Source organism: Perca fluviatilis, chromosome 2 (assembly GCF_010015445.1).
Source record: "Perca fluviatilis chromosome 2, GENO_Pfluv_1.0, whole genome shotgun sequence".
Classification (NCBI taxonomy): Eukaryota; Metazoa; Chordata; class Actinopteri; order Perciformes; family Percidae; genus Perca; species Perca fluviatilis.
In genome coordinates, this window is record NC_053113.1 from 19,940,807 (window position 1) to 19,958,850 (window position 18,044).

The 18,044-nt window shown below is 40.9% G+C and overlaps 3 protein-coding genes across 7 annotated transcripts; 2 read left to right on the plus strand and 1 right to left on the minus strand.

Moving 5' to 3' along the window:
- Window positions 1-213: 213 nt before the first annotated feature.
- LOC120575258 (membrane frizzled-related protein) lies at window positions 214-8,973 on the plus strand. Its single transcript, XM_039825979.1, has 13 exons — window positions 214-657; window positions 1,725-1,830; window positions 2,831-2,944; window positions 3,404-3,571; window positions 3,731-3,950; window positions 4,677-4,807; window positions 4,923-5,048; window positions 5,145-5,221; window positions 5,330-5,478; window positions 5,659-5,789; window positions 6,143-6,277; window positions 7,450-7,577; window positions 7,731-8,973. The coding sequence occupies exons 1-13, from the start codon at window positions 604-606 to the stop codon at window positions 7,953-7,955; spliced, it is 1,764 nt and encodes a 587-aa protein (XP_039681913.1). The 5' UTR covers window positions 214-603; the 3' UTR covers window positions 7,956-8,973.
- Window positions 8,412-13,004, minus strand: nudt8 (nudix (nucleoside diphosphate linked moiety X)-type motif 8). The gene is made up of 5 exons (XM_039826021.1): window positions 12,787-13,004; window positions 11,152-12,060; window positions 10,934-11,066; window positions 9,845-9,922; window positions 8,412-9,289 (listed from the first exon to the last, which is right to left on the minus strand). The coding sequence occupies exons 2-5, from the start codon at window positions 12,057-12,059 to the stop codon at window positions 9,104-9,106; spliced, it is 1,305 nt and encodes a 434-aa protein (XP_039681955.1). The 5' UTR covers window position 12,060; window positions 12,787-13,004; the 3' UTR covers window positions 8,412-9,103.
- ftr86 (finTRIM family, member 86) lies at window positions 12,229-16,713 on the plus strand. Of its 5 annotated transcripts, none has more exons than XM_039825990.1 (10): window positions 12,229-12,323; window positions 13,582-14,080; window positions 14,563-14,658; window positions 14,791-15,024; window positions 15,147-15,306; window positions 15,377-15,472; window positions 15,714-15,752; window positions 15,883-15,924; window positions 16,059-16,124; window positions 16,223-16,713. In XM_039825990.1, the coding sequence occupies exons 1-10, from the start codon at window positions 12,253-12,255 to the stop codon at window positions 16,435-16,437; spliced, it is 1,518 nt and encodes a 505-aa protein (XP_039681924.1). In that variant the 5' UTR covers window positions 12,229-12,252; the 3' UTR covers window positions 16,438-16,713. The 5 variants fall into 5 exon arrangements, with proteins under 5 accessions (XP_039681924.1, XP_039681931.1, XP_039681936.1 ...); XM_039825997.1 differs by having other exon boundaries at window positions 16,062-16,124; XM_039826002.1 differs by having other exon boundaries at window positions 15,717-15,752.
- The last annotated feature ends 1,331 nt before the right edge of the window (window positions 16,714-18,044 follow it).

Below are 18,044 nucleotides of genomic sequence, written 5' to 3' on the forward strand. Positions count from 1 at the left end.
CATGTGTATTTGTGTGTCGGTGCACCTTCATGCTCAGGTTGGGGCATGCAAGCGTGCGTGTGAATAAAACATTTTAGGACCTTAAAAGATCATTATGGGGATTATAGAGATTTAGCATGGACCCCCACCTCCACCCTCCCTCCTCCTTCGAGGGGCTCAGTCCTCTCAGCTGACTCGGCTTTGTTCACCACTGTGAAGGAGTTCCTGAAACTCTTTGTAACCACTCACACACCATCAACAAACAAGAGAAATACAGGTTGATGCTGCTAAAACAGAAGAAGAATAGCAGCAAACATGGATATTTATGGAGTTTGAAAATTGATTTATAATTTGGTATTCTTTACTTTTTTATATGGATTACATTGATTGATGTCCAACAAAGGTTTCTGCTGTACTGGAGGATTGAATGCCGTGAGCTTGCTACAATACACCTCAGTGGAAGTTTACTGTAGGAACAACAAGTGAACAATGTTGAGAAAATTCAGGAACATCTTAGCACTCCCTCATGTAGAAACGTCTCTCTTCACGATGTCACCACTGATGTATTTATCACAACATCGGGCTCTTTAAGAGGAGCACTGAAAGAGTGACAGAGGACTAAAGATGTCTGACCTCAGCCAAGTTGCAGTGTACTCAGACTCTTCAGATATCTACAAGGTGAGTGAGGATGATGAAATGGATAATGGTGGTTAATGATGGCCCTGCAATGTGGGAAATTGTTATTTATTGTTATTTAGCAGGAGATTGGTCAGCACATGCATTGTAAACTAGAGCCTATTTATGGTCCATTGTGATCATCAAAGAAACTGACTCTTTTTTTCGGAATTGCTGGCTTTATTTTGACTTGGTGGTGTTTTATTTTCTTTACAACATATGTTAATACTTAATTTCAAGCCCTTGTGAACCTGTAACCCTGCTATGCCATTTCTGTGTACAGACCACAGTCATTGTCTTGCATTGTACAATCCTGCTTTTTAGCTGTGTGATTTGGACCAGGTGATATTTTTAGGCTGGAAACAAACGTTGTCTTATTTATGCATTATCACTGTAAATGTAACAGTACTGTATATGGGCAGTGGTGGAATGTCACTAAGTACATTTACTCAGGTACTGTACAGTACAAATTCGAGGTACTTGTACTTTACTTGAGTATGTTATGATACTTTATACTTCTAGTCAATTACATCTCAGAGGGAAATTTTATAGTCGCCAGTTGGCCAAACACACAACTCCAAATGAATCACGCTGTTGCTGACTAACAACTTTGCTATATTAGCTAAAAAGAGATATAGATATAGAGATAGGGATGATATGTCAATATTGCGTTTACAACTTGTTTCTGCTAGAAGTCATCATTAGGTGACCTGACTGAGAGTGAGTGGAATGGGACCATAAACAGGAAAAAGAGTTAGCAAATGGACTAATGTAGATTGCAATGTCTGGCTAAAGTCAGCTACCATTAGCTAGCAGCAGCAACCATAAGCTACTGGTCATACCAGACCATGTAAAGCTGTAGCAGCAAAACCCTTAAGCGTATTTTTAAAATAAGTGTGTTTCATTGCATGTTATGAATTTGAAAAGTACTTTTTATTTGAAAAAATAAGAATATATATTAATTCTATCACTCTTAAATTATCACTTGTACAAATCTTTTCTCTGTAACTGTGTGAATTTTTTTTAATTGATAGTTTCATTTCCACTCCTTTCTGTCCTTTTTTCCGCAGAATGTGTTCTGCAACCCTGCCTTTGAGCTGGAGGGGGAGCGGGAGGAGAGGGTGGAGGGATTCAGGACATCCTCGTCCACCCCTGAACCAATCAAACCACCAGCTAGTGAGTCAGCCAATCAGCTTGCTGCTCTCTGTGACTAAACTTGAACTGTATTAGACTGTGTATTTGTATTGGTTTAGTAACATTATTGCATCACCTAAGTCCACCTTTAAGTCCAATTCTCTTGTAGAAGTGTGTGCGTAAAACACGATTGCTATGGTTCACTGTAACCAAGGATTAAAGGGACAATCCACCAATTGTAAAAGTCAAAGATCAGTTCACTGGTCATGGTTTGTCTGTGATAACAGTTGTTTGTGTCTCCTGTGGCTCTGGAAGAAGTTTCTTGAAAACAGAAATGATGATGACATTGTGATTTCATCATGGTTATCTCAGCTTGGGATTGGATATTAACTGTATAAAAGAAAGACTGTATTTGAAACTGGAGGTCAAAGGGTGTTTAGCAGGCAGGGAGAGTCTAAAGACACTACCAAGTTGCATTATGGGAAATATGTGGTCCTGTGTTTTGGTGTTTGATCCATCACCAAGTACTAAAAGTATCTATTTATCTATATAGTAAGTATTTGATTTTGATAATTATTATTTTTTTATCTGTATCTCACAAGTCCAACAACTTTATGCAAGGGCAATAAAGATCGCCCTTCAACTGAAAACAGCACCATACCTTTATGGAAGGAAATGTTTTGGTTAACAAAAATGAAATCATGATCAAATAAATTACACAATGACTGCAGTATTTGTCTGGTTGCAAAACCAGGCAAAGTCCAGTAGCTTATTTTTAGCTTTCATTTTGATTAATTGTAAACTGTGAGAGAGGAGCATAGCCGACATGGTTGCAAGTTTTTTCTCAGCTTTGGAGAATTTGAGTCTATGTTATTATTACCTGCGATTCCTCTTTAATACCAATTAGGTGTTAAATGAAAGGGGAAAAGGAGTATAACATAAAAAAACAACATAAAGTTAAAATCATGACTTTTGGTAGCAATCAAGACCTCCTTTGTCACATACCCCACATGTTTATGTATATGTATGCTCTGTTATTCAGGTCTACGCTTGGGTCTGAGGGGCCCGGGTTGTAGCTGGGGGGTGGTGGTGGTTTCTGTTGCTGCCCTGCTCCTGTTAACAGCCCTCGGACTGGCGCTGGCCCTCATCCTGACACGTGAGTCACTGCTGCGCCTCAGATCAGTCATCACAAAGAAAAAGAAATACCTGAAACTGATTTAAAGGGCTTATTACAGATCAATTGGTTTTATAAACTCCGATGCATACTAATAGCTGTTCCTATCTGTGCTTTCATGCAAAATGAAAACATAAAGTACCATGATTTTACCAATACTGCCTGTTAATACTTTTACTGGATAGGTACTTGTGGGAAGAAATACTCCAATCTCAGTATACCTGCCATCAACTCCAATAAGAAACTTTGACCTTTTACATGTATGCAACAATAATAATTTACAGTACTTCATTAGTTATTCTTAGAATTTCAATAAATTAAATCCTCAGAAATGCATCTGTTTGCTTTTTTTAAAATAAATTTTATTTCTAGAGCTTCTTATCTGATTAGTCTCCCTGTCATGAGTCATGTTTCCATGCTGTGTCTTTGTCCCTGATTTAGAGATAAAGGGCCAGGCTGTGGAGGATCAGTTGCTGGCCACCAGCCCTCCAGACCGGCTGAATGCAGAAGATGGAGGGTCACATACTCTACCCACAAACTCTGCCAACAGAAGTCAACAGGAAAGTACATCTGCACCACAGCCCACTAGGATCCCACCATATGAAACACGTAAGAGATTGGCTGTTCATAGGCCTGTTGTAATTCAATATCTAAAATGTGCATGGTCAATTTCATGTCCGTCCTTACACAATATAATGTATATTTTCTTTATCTAGAAGCCCTTCCCTTTTTGTGTTACTAAAACAATGTATTTCTTCTGTCTCTCAGGTTGTGGAGGGGTGTTGACTGACTCAGAGGGCAGTTTCAGTTCTCCAAACCATCCTGGCTCCTATCCCCCCAACTTGTTGTGTGTTTGGGTGATCCGAGTCCCACCCCCCTACTTGGTCCAGATCCACATTTCCTCTCTGACTGTAGAGGGGCCATCTCCCTGTCTGTTTGACTGGCTCGAGGTGCAGGAGCAGATAGAACAGAGCTCTGTGGTCACCAGGTTGGTCAAATCCTCTCAGGGCATCTGTCAGTTTCCATTCCGAACACAACAGCGCAGTTTCTCGTCAGATGTTATTTTCGTTGTAAGAAGACGTTGCACTTTGCACTTCACATTTTTGGTTGCTTGTAGATTTTTCCATTGCACTCAGTGTCACTCTGGAGAGGAATAACAAAAACTATCTCACCCAAGTTTCTACAATCTCACCCAAGCTGTATAAGTGTTTTCAGGACTTAACTATTGAAGGAGAGGCAAAGTATTGATGTGTGTTCTGGTAAATACACATTTGAGTGTATGAAAATCACTAAAATTCAAAACTAAAATTAACATGTGCTTGTCTCATTTATGCTAAACTAACTTTTCAAACATTTCCATACATGTTCTCCCTAAAGGAACATTATAGGGTTCATGTCATTACCTTAAATTGTTGGTAGATGGCACTAAAGGTCTGTGCATTAGAGGAGAGTGCTTCTAGTTACTGAACGATTCTTGGAAAGATTTCAATACATTTGGAAACTTTTCCCATTTTTGCTTACTTGTATTCTTGGAAAGTGTCGTAACACAATTCATGAAATTCTAAAAATGTTACATAACTGGCTCACAAATCCTTTTACAGTGCAAAGTTCAGACTCGCGTAGCAACTCCAAAGCTGGCATATGGAGAAAAAAAACAGAGATTATTCAATTGAAAGGTTAAGGTTATTAAAAGGTCTATCCTTCTCTCCTGCAGGTTCTGTGGAAATGTAGCACCACCGACAGTCAACACAAACAGCAGCACAGTATGGGTCACCTTACGCTCTGATAGCAGCATCGCAGGCAGCGGCTTCAGTGCACAGTACAGGGCCATTCTTCCTGGACACAGTCAGTAGTGTGTGTGTGTGTGTGTGTGTGTGTGTGTGTGTGTGTGTGCATCTCTCTTTTACTCATCCCCATTTGCATTTATGTGCATGTGTCTACTGTCTGTGTGTCTTCTTAGAGAGCTGCTCCAGAGAAGAGTTTTTGTGTGACAGTGGTCGATGTCTGCTGCCTGTGTCTGTGTGTGACGGTCATCCAAACTGCCATGACCTAACAGACGAGGCAAACTGCAGCCATAAACACAAAGGTTGAGAGCATGCAAATAAAGTTAAAAACAGAAACACAAGTTAAACACACTTGAAAAGGACATATGGACATTGTTTCCACTCTGTTTGTTTTACAGACTGTGGTGGGCAGAAAACGGGGCCGTATGGTTACCTGTCAAGTCCAAACCACCCCAGGCCTTATCCCCACCAGCAGGTACAATCTTAACCACTTTGGACTGTCAAACATTCTCTAAACTGGCTATTACAGGGCAGTGAAGCTTGTGTTTTTTGTTTAATGTGGTGTTCTTCTGTTTCTCCTCAGTTGTGCATATGGTATATATCTGTTGAGGAGGGTCACGTCATCACACTGAGCTTCAGTAACTTCAGCCTGGAGACTCAAGATGTCTGTGAGTTTGACTATGTGGAGGTGCACGACAGCGTCAATACTGGAGCTGGAAGGGTGCTAGGAAGGTTAGACCCACCACAGCCATATCTTTGTTTTCAGCCTCCTGGACAGTAACTGTTGCTTTAATTATCATTTTCTTGTTGTTAAAATCCTGTGTTGAGGGTAAAAAAAGGGTAAATATGTGTCCTTTATGTGAGTTATATAACCACAGTGTTTTGAAGCAGCTTTTGTTTCCTTTGTCTTAGGTTTTGTGGTACGAACTTCCCTCCAGACCTGACCTCCTCCGGTACCCACATGACTGTTATGTTTGTGGCTGATGAGGGAGTGGCCGACAGCGGCTTCAACGCAACATACAAGGCTGTGTCTCTCCTAGGCAGTGCGTTCTTGCTTTTAGAAAGCAAATTCATATTTCACCAAAGTGTATTATTTCCCCCCTTATCCTTCTTTCTGTCCATATTTTTGCCTCTCCATTGTTCCTTTCCTTCCCCCTTAAATGCCTTTCCTTCCACCTTGCTTCAAATCTTACCTCTTTTTGACAGTCTTTCCTTTCTTCTCCTTGCTTCCTTCTTTCTATATGACCTACATTTACTCTTCAAAAATTGGCAGTTCATACCTGACACTGTTAAACTCCTTTAAAGGCACAAATTATTTCCTTTTCCTGTACTTTCTTCCTTTTCTCTTCACATTGTCATTTTTTGCATTCTAAAACCCTCTTTTGTGTTTTTAAAGGGACATGTGGTCCCAGCCACTTTGCCTGCAGTACTGGAGAGTGTGTTCAGCAGCAGTGGTTGTGTGATGGATGGAACGACTGCCCTGATGGAGCAGATGAGCAGGGCTGTGGCAACTCCACCTACCCTCCTTTCAGTGAGTCCCTGTTATCTGTCCTCCTCCGCAGCACTGTGGAGGAATGTCTGGTAATTCAAGACTATCTCTGACCCTGATCAGAGTCACAGATACAGTGGTTTTCGTTTTCAGAGCTAGAGTTTTGCTGTTGAAATCACACTTAAACTCAGGCGAAAACAAGAAATTAATAGGGAAAGTGTACAAACACCTTATAGAAGCACAGGCAGATAATTATTCTCTCCAAAAAATATATGAGGATTGGAACAAAGAACTTCAAATAACTACCTCTGATATAATCTGGAAAGATTGCCTAAATATAACCAACACCATTACCACCAATGAGAATCTGCGTCTCATACAATATAAGCTCATGACAAGGATATATTACACTAAATCAAAAATAAATAAATCTGATGCCTCTATTTCCCCTGTTTGTGTAAAATGTGGCACACATAAGGAGACAATAATACATGCTTTCTGGTAATGTGAGAAGGTCTGTAAGGGTTGGTTAGAGATCCAAAAATGGATGACCAAGACCTGTAAAATTAAAATTGATTTCACAGTTTTGAGCAGTATCTTCCAAAATACCGACGAGCTAAAATACCCCATTGGATGGATGGTTCTTTTCTCGTCCTTGGTATATAAAAAAATTATTTTACAGTATTGGAAGGATACAGAGGCCCCATCATTACAACAATGGAAAGGACTAATGAAATACTATTTAAGTATAGAAAAATCAATGTTCGAAGACTGGAACAAAAGGCAACAATTCAACAAGGTGTGGCCGGACATATATGAAGCGTTGTAAATTTAATGGCTAAAAAATAAGAACTAGGTATGGTGACTGAGAGCTGGAAACCAAGTGGATGTGTGTGTGACAGTGGGTGGATTTGTGTAAAATGGGTGTGTTTGGGTTTGTGTGTCAAAAATGTGGAGTAGAAGAATACTGATACCGGTAGGAAATGTATCCCGTTTGGAGTGTGAAATTACACAGTATGCTGATATAAGTATTGCTTCTTGATGGAAATAATAAAAATAATTGTAAAAAAGAAAGAAATCACACTTAAAATAAAAAACCTACTACCTAATAAAAGTAAGGAAAGAAATGCTTCCCTTTGTCTATCAGAGGCAGAATGTAAACTAAATAAATGTTAAATAACAATAGGAATGATTTATTTTCTCCATGCCCTCAGCTTCACCGTGTGAGTTTATAGAGGTAGAGATGTGTCAAGGCCTCAGCTACAACCTCACCTTATTCCCAAACATCTGGCTGTCCATTGCTGATCAGAGAGAAGCTGCCACACTCTTGCGACAGTACCGGGTAACTGCTATCTTCATGACTTAACTTGTTGCTGCTGTATACTCTTTAAAACACACACAATGCATGAACTGATGGCTTTTTAACAACTATACAGCTGTTTCAAGCCAGACATTCAACCTCACACACTCCTCTTTTCTCCGTTTTGTCTTCCAGGTACTGATGGAGCTGGCATGCTTCGAGCCCTTGCGGAGGCTTTTGTGTGGAATGTTTCTGCCCCAGTGCAGCCCTCAGGGTGGCATACTCCAGCCCTGCCGCTCAGTCTGCTCTTCTGCTGAGCAGCAATGCAGCCAAGCCCTGGATCTCTTCTCCTTCAGCCGGCCCTTCAACTGCCACCTCCTGCCTGACTCACAAGACCCCATGGAGTGCTCGCTGCCTTGATGCTTCGAACATTTCAATTGCATTAGTAAGAGATGATCATCTCCACCACGGTCTACTTTTTCCAGATACCATTTCACACACAGATGTTCGGCAGTGTTTGAGGACCGAAAGGCCTGCATTATAAAGAACTGAGGACTCATATTGTAAACTCAGACCTGCGGGTCCACAGCTTTCAAGAGTTGTTGTAAAAAAGCCCTTTGACTTGTAGCATGACAGCAACCCTCATTACACACTACTGTATGTAAAGCTTGTTGTACATGCCAAAAAATGTGGCTACTTTTAAAAGCTTTAAAAGTATGTAAATGAAAGGTTTGTGTGATTCGGATACCAACTAAGTGAAATGAAAGTTTTTCAATATCCCCCCCTCCCAGTTGTCTGTCTTTTTGCACTATTTATTGCTTTGATGTCAATCATGTAAAAACAGATCTCCCCTATAAAGAATTATTACAGAGAAAATACCTTTAAAACAACCTTTATTGCATCAACACACATCATGATGTGCTTGTATCATTTCAGTGTTTATAGCTGTCCAGATTTGTTTTACTGTGAGATCAAAAGTGGCCATGAGCTGAATCACACTGGAAGCCACGATCTGTCATAGATGCAAAGTCCCTCCCCTTCTGGTGGACCACCGCTTGAATTGTGCCATGAATTACACATATGAGGTTTGTTAATGTATAAGATAATTTTGCAAGTCAATAAAGCCAGTTTGTCGTGAAATACGTTAAAGACTACACACCCAAAGGTCGCGTATGACGTCATAACTTCCTCTCTCAAGCCACGTTCAATCTCAAAACGGTGTGCACCGTTTTGCTACAGTCTGTCTTAAAACATCCATCCAGACTTCACACAACACCTGCCCTTTAATCAGGGACATAATCACAGCTGGCCACCATGTTTATACACATGATCCATTCAATCGAGATTCTTAGACACCCAAGGCTCAGAAAGTGCACAATTGGAAAAATCCTTCTGATTGAAAAGGAATTTACCTTTATGAATAAAAATATTTTGTATACACACTGATTCCTGACATGAATTTGCTACACAAAGCTTGCTTGCACATTTGTCATAGTCAAATCTTTGAGTCACATTAAAGGTGTGCTTCAGTATTGTAAGTGTACTGTAATCAAATGGTAATTGAGCTGCTATAGAGGGACAATGAGTTTCAGAGTATGGTCTAGAGCGACGGCAGTCAGGCCCCACACTCGATGCTTCCCGTTACGAAACACTGGGAGAGTGTATCCGTACTTGTCGCCAGTGCGGAAGTGTGTGTAGCCACGGTTCTGAGGGTTGCATAAGTGGGACAAGGACAAGGTGAAAATCTCCTCAACCTGGGACAGAAACAGGCAAAGGAAGCACAGTTTACAACTTTGGATCTAAATAGAAACCAACCAGAAAAGATATGGGTTTCTTAAGTTATTAGTTTACTTGTGTATTCATTTGTATTTTGCACAGTTTAAACAGACAGAAAAGATTATTGAGAAGAAAAGGGCAGAGGATAAAAAAAATGGAGGCTAGAATGAACTCTAAGTGTTTGGGTAGATGATATGAAACCAAGTCACCCCTGAAGATCATTTGGTTCAATACTGCAAATGAACTGACAGTAACATACCTTTAGTGTTTATTAGGGCCGAGTATGACTGGGGTGTGACATTATACACCCACAAGGAAAGACTTCCTTTTTTTTTTTATTTTTTTTTTTTTAATTCTGCTTTCTACTAGTACATGTTCTGGAAAAATTCACTTATACAACATAACTTAATAAATACTTAACCTGTCATCTCCACAATGTTCAAAAACTAAATCTCCAGTAATTTACATATGTGGAAACCTACCTTGCTCAAACAGATATAAATATATAGGAAGTGGTAAAAATACTATTATACCTCTCCAGGGTTTGGTTTGAAGGACAACTCCTCGAGGGGGCCGAGGTTAGCCAGCACAGGCGCTATCATCATCCCTGACTGGTGAGAGAGACAAAAGACAAAAACAGATTCGGTATTCAAAATGATAACATTTAAAATAATGATTAGTGTCTACACAAAATCATAAACGTTCTTTATTTTCAAAATAGATTCATCTGTGGCCTAGTCTCACATTGCCAGACCTTCCTCCACGGTGCTGCAGAGGAGGGTCTGGCTAGTCCACACAGCATTCTGGGATGGGAGAAAAACGTGCTCTGATTTATTGGAATTTCTTTAAACCAATCAGAATCGTCTTGAGCGGCGATAAGCACCGGCTGGAGCAACGGTGCCTCTGCAAAATAACCTCGGGAAGGAACTTGTTTTGGAGGAACATGTGCTCGTTCAAAAGTATTTTTAGTCGTCCAACAGAAAACTCAGATTCGACAGATTGTCTAGCTAGCTGTCTGGATTTTCCTGAGATCTGAGGAGCAGTTAACCACAGTCCTCATTAATTGACCGGAGTATAAAATGCCAACACAAAGAAAGTGGAAAGTGAGGGACATCCGGCCGGCAGCACCGGAGGAATCTCCTAAATGAATCGTCGTCGATATAGACTATCTGTGGCCTAACTTTGTGACGAAGCAGAGTTTATATAGTAGTTGACATAAAGAGTGAGAGAGAATGTATTTGGAGTACTTCTGGGTTTTAAATGGCTGGTCAAATGAAAACAAGCAATTTGATCATATTATCTTGAGCTCTTGGAATTTGTGATGATTATTATTTACTATTTTTTGCCGACATTTACAGAGTGAATAATCAAAATAACTTGACAGATTCGCTAATTAAAGTAATTGTTAGTTACAGCCCTATTCAGGCCTTTAGGACCCCTTTTTAAAGCATATTAAAAAAGAAATTAAAACAAATTTCTCCAATAGAGAAATCAGTGGCACACAACCACGGTTTTACAATGCCCACCATAAATTCATGAACAGCAATAATGCCATCATGATGGCTCAAATCAATTAATTTAATTAATTTTACTCTTAAAGACATGACAGCATTTGCACTCACCCTGTCCCTGAGAGGCTTCAAGATGCCCCAGACCTTCTCGGTTGCCACAGAAACGCCCAGCTCCTCCCTGGCTTCCCTTAAAGCGGTGGCCACCAAATCTCTATCTGATGGATCACTCTTTCCTCCTGCAAAGCTACAAATGACACAATGAAAATGAGAGATAGATACAGTAGTCGACTAGAGTTTTAAAATAATGTAGTTTCTAGCCTGGTGCTTACCTGACGTCACCCTTGTGCCTGCCCTTCAGTGTGCTGGAGCGCAAAGTGAAGAGAAATGCCGGCTCCCCCTCTACGGAGCACAGAGAAACCAGGACTGACGCCCATCTCCCCTGGTTCTTTCCCTGGCTGTGACTTGCCCCTTTTTCCCCCTTGTCCACCTTGTAAAGCTTCAAGTTGGGCCCCAGGCTCAGTCGACACCTGTTTTCATTCTTCAGGGATAGACAGTCTCTCCAGGCGTCTGCCACGTGAGGGGCAGCCTGATGAACTGCTCTGGTTTTGTGAGAAGAGAGGCTGGAGGTTTGTCGTCTACTGTGAGAGTGGTTCAAAGTCCATGGCGTATGTGTCGACGAGCTGAAAGGTCTAACAAAGTGCTGTCTGCAATATACATGGCTTTGAAGAAGGTTACACTGAGGCGCAAAGGTGAAACTGAGTGAAGGTTGGCAAACGTCCCAAGACCTTCTCCAAGGTTGAAAGCAAGTTGTGTTGATTAAACAGTGCCGGAGAGTGCTCACAGCTTTGAGGTTTCGACCTACATCTTTCACTACAGTGCATTTCCAAGAGTCAGACCCCCGTTTGGCTTTTGCAGAGGCAGAAACCTGAGGTAGGTGATGATGGCTGGACAAAATGGCTTTGGGTGGAAGGTTTTGAAATGAAGCCTCCCTCTGCTTCCGATTATCACAGTCCAAGTTAAATAAAGACAACTTTGTTGAACGGGATACAGTCTCTGTGGACAATGATGAGCCATCCTTACTTCCACAGAACCCTTCATATTTCCTTCTCTTCACATCTTTTGCACCCTGCCATCCAGCAGCATTGTACTCAGAGAAAGCAGAGAGGTGGGATTCTCTCAATAGCTGCAATGGCCTTATGGGACAAGACCAAGTCAGGACCTGGGGGCTCCTAAACATCCTATGAAAAGAAATAGAAAGAAAATCTTAAAAGCATCAGTCAACGAGGCTCATTTTGCTCACCAGACAATTACACCAGCAAGTAATTGCATGTGAAGTTTGGGCTAGCTATTACACAACTCAGGTGAACCACAAATGTCTCATGGCTCCACCTGCTGAGGAGGAGTGATTACGTTGGGGTGAAAATGTTAGCATGCATGAGTTGCTGATGTTAACTTTCACCACTGTAATAGCTACTGTTACGGATCCGGAAAACTTAATAACGTAATCTTAACTTCAATTCTCCAAACCCACAAAGTTCAACTGTTGCCTCTAAGTTTTGCTACAGTGTATAAGTTCAGTCGCACTCACACTTTGGCCTAACGTTAGACCTGCTAACGTTAGCTAACATTAACGTTAGTTACATTAGTTACGTTTGAAGTACCACGTTTCTTGGCTTCTCAACTGCCATCTAAAACTATCAAAAGCGTGTTTAATAGTCGTCAAGCTCGTTGGCTTTAAAACCAGGTGTCGAAGTGTAGCTAGCTAACGTTCCGCAGGCTAACTAACATGCTAAAACTTTAGCATTAAAGATGGCAAAAAAAACAAAAACAAAGCTAGGTTAATGTATCCCAAAGCTAAACTTTAAATGTGGGAAGGATCCGATATGTCCTACACGAAGTCAGGAAACACGCCAGTAACCCATTTTCAAACTTGAAATGTAATTTCAGAAGCGAAAAACACTCACTTTGACCGTTGAATCAACAACAGCTGCTGGCCTCTCACCCATGGGTGTATTGCTCTCACCCAGCTAGCCGGCCGCCACTAGGTAATATGGCGCAGAGAAGCTTCATAGGCGTCAGTGCCCTCACTGCGCTGTGGTGACGCCAAACTCAATTAACAACTCTTCAGCTTTAGTGCTAATAAAGGGTGTTGCTAAGACAAAACTCTTATTATAACTCAAAACATTATTTACTGATGAAATCACTGGGGAACTTGTGATGAGGTGATTTTGAAATTGTTGCACATTTACATCACACAGGCAAGAGGAGAAAAACCAGTCTGTCCTCTCCAAATTAACCAGGCCTAGACTTAAAACACGTGTTCAATATAGTTTTAATTTCTACAGCCCTGGCATCACTGTCTGCCTCTTCCTCTGAACATAAGGCATATGATTTAATTGTTGGTCATTAGTTAATTTTAACAGTGACAAAAAAGTTGCCATTACAGTAGTTTATGAGGCCTAGCTACCATTCATCATTCTAAAAACTGGGAAGAACCTATGACATAAGCGAGAGAAACTCCTCACCCCACCTGTTATACCAGTCCCACACTGAGTCAAGGCTGCCTCCATTTTTAAGCAACACGAGTTTCGTGTGAACTGGCATTTCAGCCTTGCTGTCTTTGGGTGTCTTTGCTTTCACTTAAAAGACACGCTTGCATTATTTCTAGTTCGGTAACTTATTCAAACAGGGAAAATTGTGGTTCTCCATACATCCAGGTCTGACCTCTGAGAAATTCAGCTTATTCTTCTCTGTTCCAGCCAGCACCATATGGCCTCAGCCTGGTCTGTAGAGGAGACCTTATTTGTCTGCTCAGTATGCCTGGACACCCTGAAGGACCCGGCCACTCTACCCTGTGGGCATTCATACTGCCTGGCTTGTATCCAGAGCCACTGGGACACGAGAAACCACAAGGGTCAGTACAGCTGCCCCCAGTGCAGGCAGGTCTTCAACCCTCGACCCTCACTGGCTAAGAGCACAGTGCTGGTGGAGGCTATGGAGAAACTGAGAACCAACAGCCTCAAGCAAAGCTTGCCATCAATGCCTAGCTACCTGGACGTCCTACCAGATATAGGGCCGCGACAGGGCAGCATGTACCCTGAGCTTCCCACAGTGGAGCCCAGGCCCTGCCCTCAACACCACCGACCCATGGACCTGTTTTGTCATGAAGACAAGGAGTGCGTGTGTGAGGTGTGTTGCCAGCATGAACACAAGGGACATCGTGTGTTCAAAACACAGGAAGAGAGGAAGGAGAGACAGGTATGTAATTAACAAGGCAAATATCACTAGGATGATATTTATATTATCAGTGCTCTTTTGTAGTTTTTTCTCTCATGTTGGTCTTGGTGTATAAGAGGAGGTGCAGGTGAATGAATAACTGACCACACAGTCTGTGTGGTCACAAGTGTAGCATTTCCAAAATAGCTAAACTTGAAGTACTTCTTTTGTACTGTGGAATCCTGTGAGGAAGTGTTCTTCCTCTTCTATAATGCAAAAATATTTTGTAACCTCACAAATGACTCATCACAAAGTACCATCTATAGGTCCATTACTGCCCCACAGTGTGTGGCCTCTTTTCTATTCTATGTACCTACTCTGTGTGTGTGTGTGTGTGTGTGTGTGTGTGTGTGTGTGTGTGTGTGTGTGTGTGTGTGTGTGTGTGTGTGTGTGTGTGTGTGTGTGTGTGTGTGTGTGTGTGTGTGTGTGTGTGTGTGTGTGTGTGTGTGTGTGTGTGTGTGTAGAAAGAGCTTCTTAAGATGCAGGTAGACATGCAGAAGAGAATCCAGGAGACTGAAAAGAGACTTGTGGAGCTCCCACATGTTGCCCGCCAACACAAGGTAAGTAACAGTTATGATAGTTTGGTTTAGAAACCTTTGTAGAAAGTCATAGGCTACTTTGTGATGTCTTGCTTGTTACATAGACATTGACATTCTTTGTACCCTCTTCTCTTCCTCTCTGTGCACTCTCAGGCCTTGGTGCAGGCTCTAGAGCGAGAGAGCACAGATTTGTTCTCGGAGCTCGTCAATAACGTGAATCTAACAGGCATCCAAGTTGGTGAGGTCCTCAGCACCCATGAGACCTCCTTAGGCAGCCGGGTAGAAGGGCAGATCTACAGACTGGAGCATGAGGTGGCACCGCTGCGCTGGAAGAGTGAGGAGCTGAGCAGGCTGGCCAGCATGCAGGACGACATCTGCTTCTTGAAGGTAATTGGCGTGAGGTGGATTTGATTTGAATTTCGCAGGATAAATACAGAATGAAGTTCACGATCAATAAAATGAGAAGTGCTGTTTTTTAATTGTAATTATTTGTGTCATTTATTCTGAAGAATTTCCTCATCATGGAGACGCTTCAGACAGGTGCCACGGGAGAGTCAATACTGAGTCAAGAGGAAGCGGTGGTAGCCTCTGTCCGCTCAGCCCTGAAAGAACTACAAGAGTCGATACAGGACGTCTGCAAAGCCACTCTGGCCAAGATCGTCACATTAGGTAAGTATTCTTTTTCTCTTCTCTCCTCCTCACCTCTCTTTTCTTCTTTAAACTTTCCTTTTCTTTGTAGTGAATCCTGATCCTGTGGTTTCAACACCCAATGGTGCAGCAGTAGCAGACACTACAGCAGCTAATAACAGTGGTCAGGCCACCACGCAAGACACAGGTACGACAACGTAAAATCATAGTGAGACACAAGCATTCATACATTCAAGCTAAGAACAAGTTTGTTTTGACTTTTATGGTTATTTTTATATATATAAAGTAAGTTACTTTAGAAACGTCACATACTGTTTGTCTGTGGCTCACAAAAAAAATGCTCTTGGGCCTGAAATCGTTTAAATGTGACTGTTAAAAAGTCCTTGAGTTAATATTTTGCTTCATCCTTCCTTTTTTTTCCCCCCCAGAAGATGAGGATTCATCCAAACATCCTCACTGTCTTCAAGGTATGAATAAGAAAGCCTGCTTCGGTACATTAATAAAACATTTCAGTGATGTTAGATGTCATGGAGTTGAGATTTCATTTGGTTTACCTTTTCCTTTGTTTCCCCTACCCCCATCTCTCTGGACATAAAGCTTCAGCCCCCCCTTCACCCTTCCCTCCTCCTCAACCTCAAGGTAAATATAAAGGCATCAGAAGAGGCCTGTACATATCAATCAACTGCTTACCTTTGGAGAAGTATAAAGTGGTATTGATGAATTTTTATCCATGATTTGATGTATTTAATGTAAAAAAATTATTTTCCTCTTAGCAGCTCCTGTGACAACAATGGGACTTGCTAATTCAGAACCAAAGACAAGAGAAGAATTACTGAAATGTGAGTCCGTCATAATACAATACAAATAATATAGAAACACAGTGTCAAAGCCTTCAGGGGGTCCAGAGTCTTTACTAAAATGCATCCTCTCCCTTCAGTTCGCTTTGAACCCACCATGGATGCCAACACAGTGTATCGCCATGTGCAGCTGTCAGATGGAGGTCATAAGGCCACGATGCGGGCTGAGAACCTAAACCTGCCAGACCATCCTGAGCGCTTCCACTTCTGGAGACAGGTTCTCTGCAAAGAGCCCCTGGCAGGGAGCCCCTACTACTGGGAGGTGGAGTGGACTGGCAAGAAGGTGGATCCTTAAACATCAGTGGGGAAATGGGTGGTTTCAGCTATGTGTATTCTTCATACAATATGTATATATGAAGATCATTGCTAAATTTGCACAAGTTTTATACAATCTTAAAGCACTAAACTGGACCGCAACTGAGACGTGTGGATTAAGGGTCTGTTGATTTTAGAGTCCTTTTTGCCCAAATTACAATATGGTAAACACTTCTCCAGCCCAAACCTGAGAACCAAAGTGTCACACCAATCAGCAGTCTTTCCAAAGCTGAAAGCTGGACTCAATATTATGTCTCTCACCTCCTTGCTAACCTTGGATATCAAAATGCTCATTGTTATGATTTGATATGGATTTTATTATATATATATATATATATATATATAAAAAAAACATATATATATACATATACATACATACACACATAAATATATATATATATGCATGCATATGTATATATGTACAAAAAACATATACATATGATGTATGTATGCATGTATGTATGTATGTATATATATATAGATATATATGTATATAATGTATATATATATATATGTATGTATATATATAATGTATATATAATATGTATATATACATATATATATGTATATATATATATATGTGTATATATATATATGTGTATATATATATATATGATAGTATATATATACATACATACAACATGTGTAGCATACATACACATACATAGGTGAGATATATGTACACATGTAATATATACATATATAGGTAGACACATACATATACATAGATGTATATATATGTGAGAGAGAGAGAGAGCAGAAAGAGAGAAAAGAGAGAGAGAGAGAGAGAGAAGAGAGAGAGAGACAGAGTGAAAAAGAGAAGGAAGGAAAGGGAGAAAGAAATGAGGGAAGGAATGAAAGTGGATGGAAAGGAAATGGATGGATGAGTGATGAAAGGAAGGGGCATCAGCCTTGGCTGTATTTTAGGTTTAGTGTTTTGTTACATGCTCCCACGCACACCAAAAGAGAAGGAGGCACACATTTAAAAAAAAAGGGGAATAAATATTTTTTATTTTTTTTTTTTTTTTTAATTAATTTAATTTAAATTTTTTTTTTTTTTTTATTTTATATTAAAAAAATTTTTAAAAATAAAATATTTTTATGTTTTTGCCTTTTGTTTTTTTATTAAGGTTTTTTTTTTTTTTATTTCGCGCTAATAATTCTAAAAACACAACCCATACATTAGCATAGTTTGTATTTTTTTTTTTTTAGTTTGAGGTCAGCAGGATTGGCATCAGACACAGTCCTAGATGTGGAGCTAGGCCCCGACCCACAGGACAGGAACAAACCATGGACCCACAGACATGACGAATGACCAGACAAGGTGACTAACACGAAGGACAAAGGATTAAGGAATGGCTATTGTCTGCGGATCGCCTCGCCAAAAGAGGAAGAAACTTGAAAAGAAAAGAAAAAAGTCCCGTTAGCAAGCTCAGCCACGGAGCCCCCAACACCTGCCCAGATGCAGGACGCCCGGCCCTCACAGGAGACAGACACTTGAAAAGGAGGCGAAGATGCACACAGGCCCCAAACAGCAGCCCGACGCCGGAAAAAAGGAGGCAAGGCTTGCTCCGCGGTCGCCTCGGC

Coding starts and splice junctions, on each gene's coding strand:
- LOC120575258 (XM_039825979.1), top strand. CDS start 604: ATGTCTGACCTCAGCCAAGTTGCAGTGTACTCAGACTCTTCAGATATC. Junction 5,222..5,329: donor GGCCTTATCCCCACCAGCAG/GTACAATCTTAA, acceptor GTTTCTCCTCAG/TTGTGCATATGGTATATATC. Junction 7,578..7,730: donor CACTCTTGCGACAGTACCGG/GTAACTGCTATC, acceptor TTTGTCTTCCAG/GTACTGATGGAGCTGGCATG.
- nudt8 (XM_039826021.1), bottom strand. CDS start 12,059: ATGTTTAGGAGCCCCCAGGTCCTGACTTGGTCTTGTCCCATAAGGCCA. Junction 11,067..11,151: donor AGGCACAAGGGTGACGTCAG/GTAAGCACCAGG, acceptor TGTCATTTGTAG/CTTTGCAGGAGGAAAGAGTG. Junction 9,290..9,844: donor TCAAACCAAACCCTGGAGAG/GTATAATAGTAT, acceptor TTTCTGTCCCAG/GTTGAGGAGATTTTCACCTT.
- ftr86 (XM_039825990.1), top strand. CDS start 12,253: ATGCATGAGTTGCTGATGTTAACTTTCACCACTGTAATAGCTACTGTT. Junction 15,025..15,146: donor ACGACATCTGCTTCTTGAAG/GTAATTGGCGTG, acceptor TTTATTCTGAAG/AATTTCCTCATCATGGAGAC. Junction 15,925..16,058: donor CCCTCCTCCTCAACCTCAAG/GTAAATATAAAG, acceptor TTTTCCTCTTAG/CAGCTCCTGTGACAACAATG.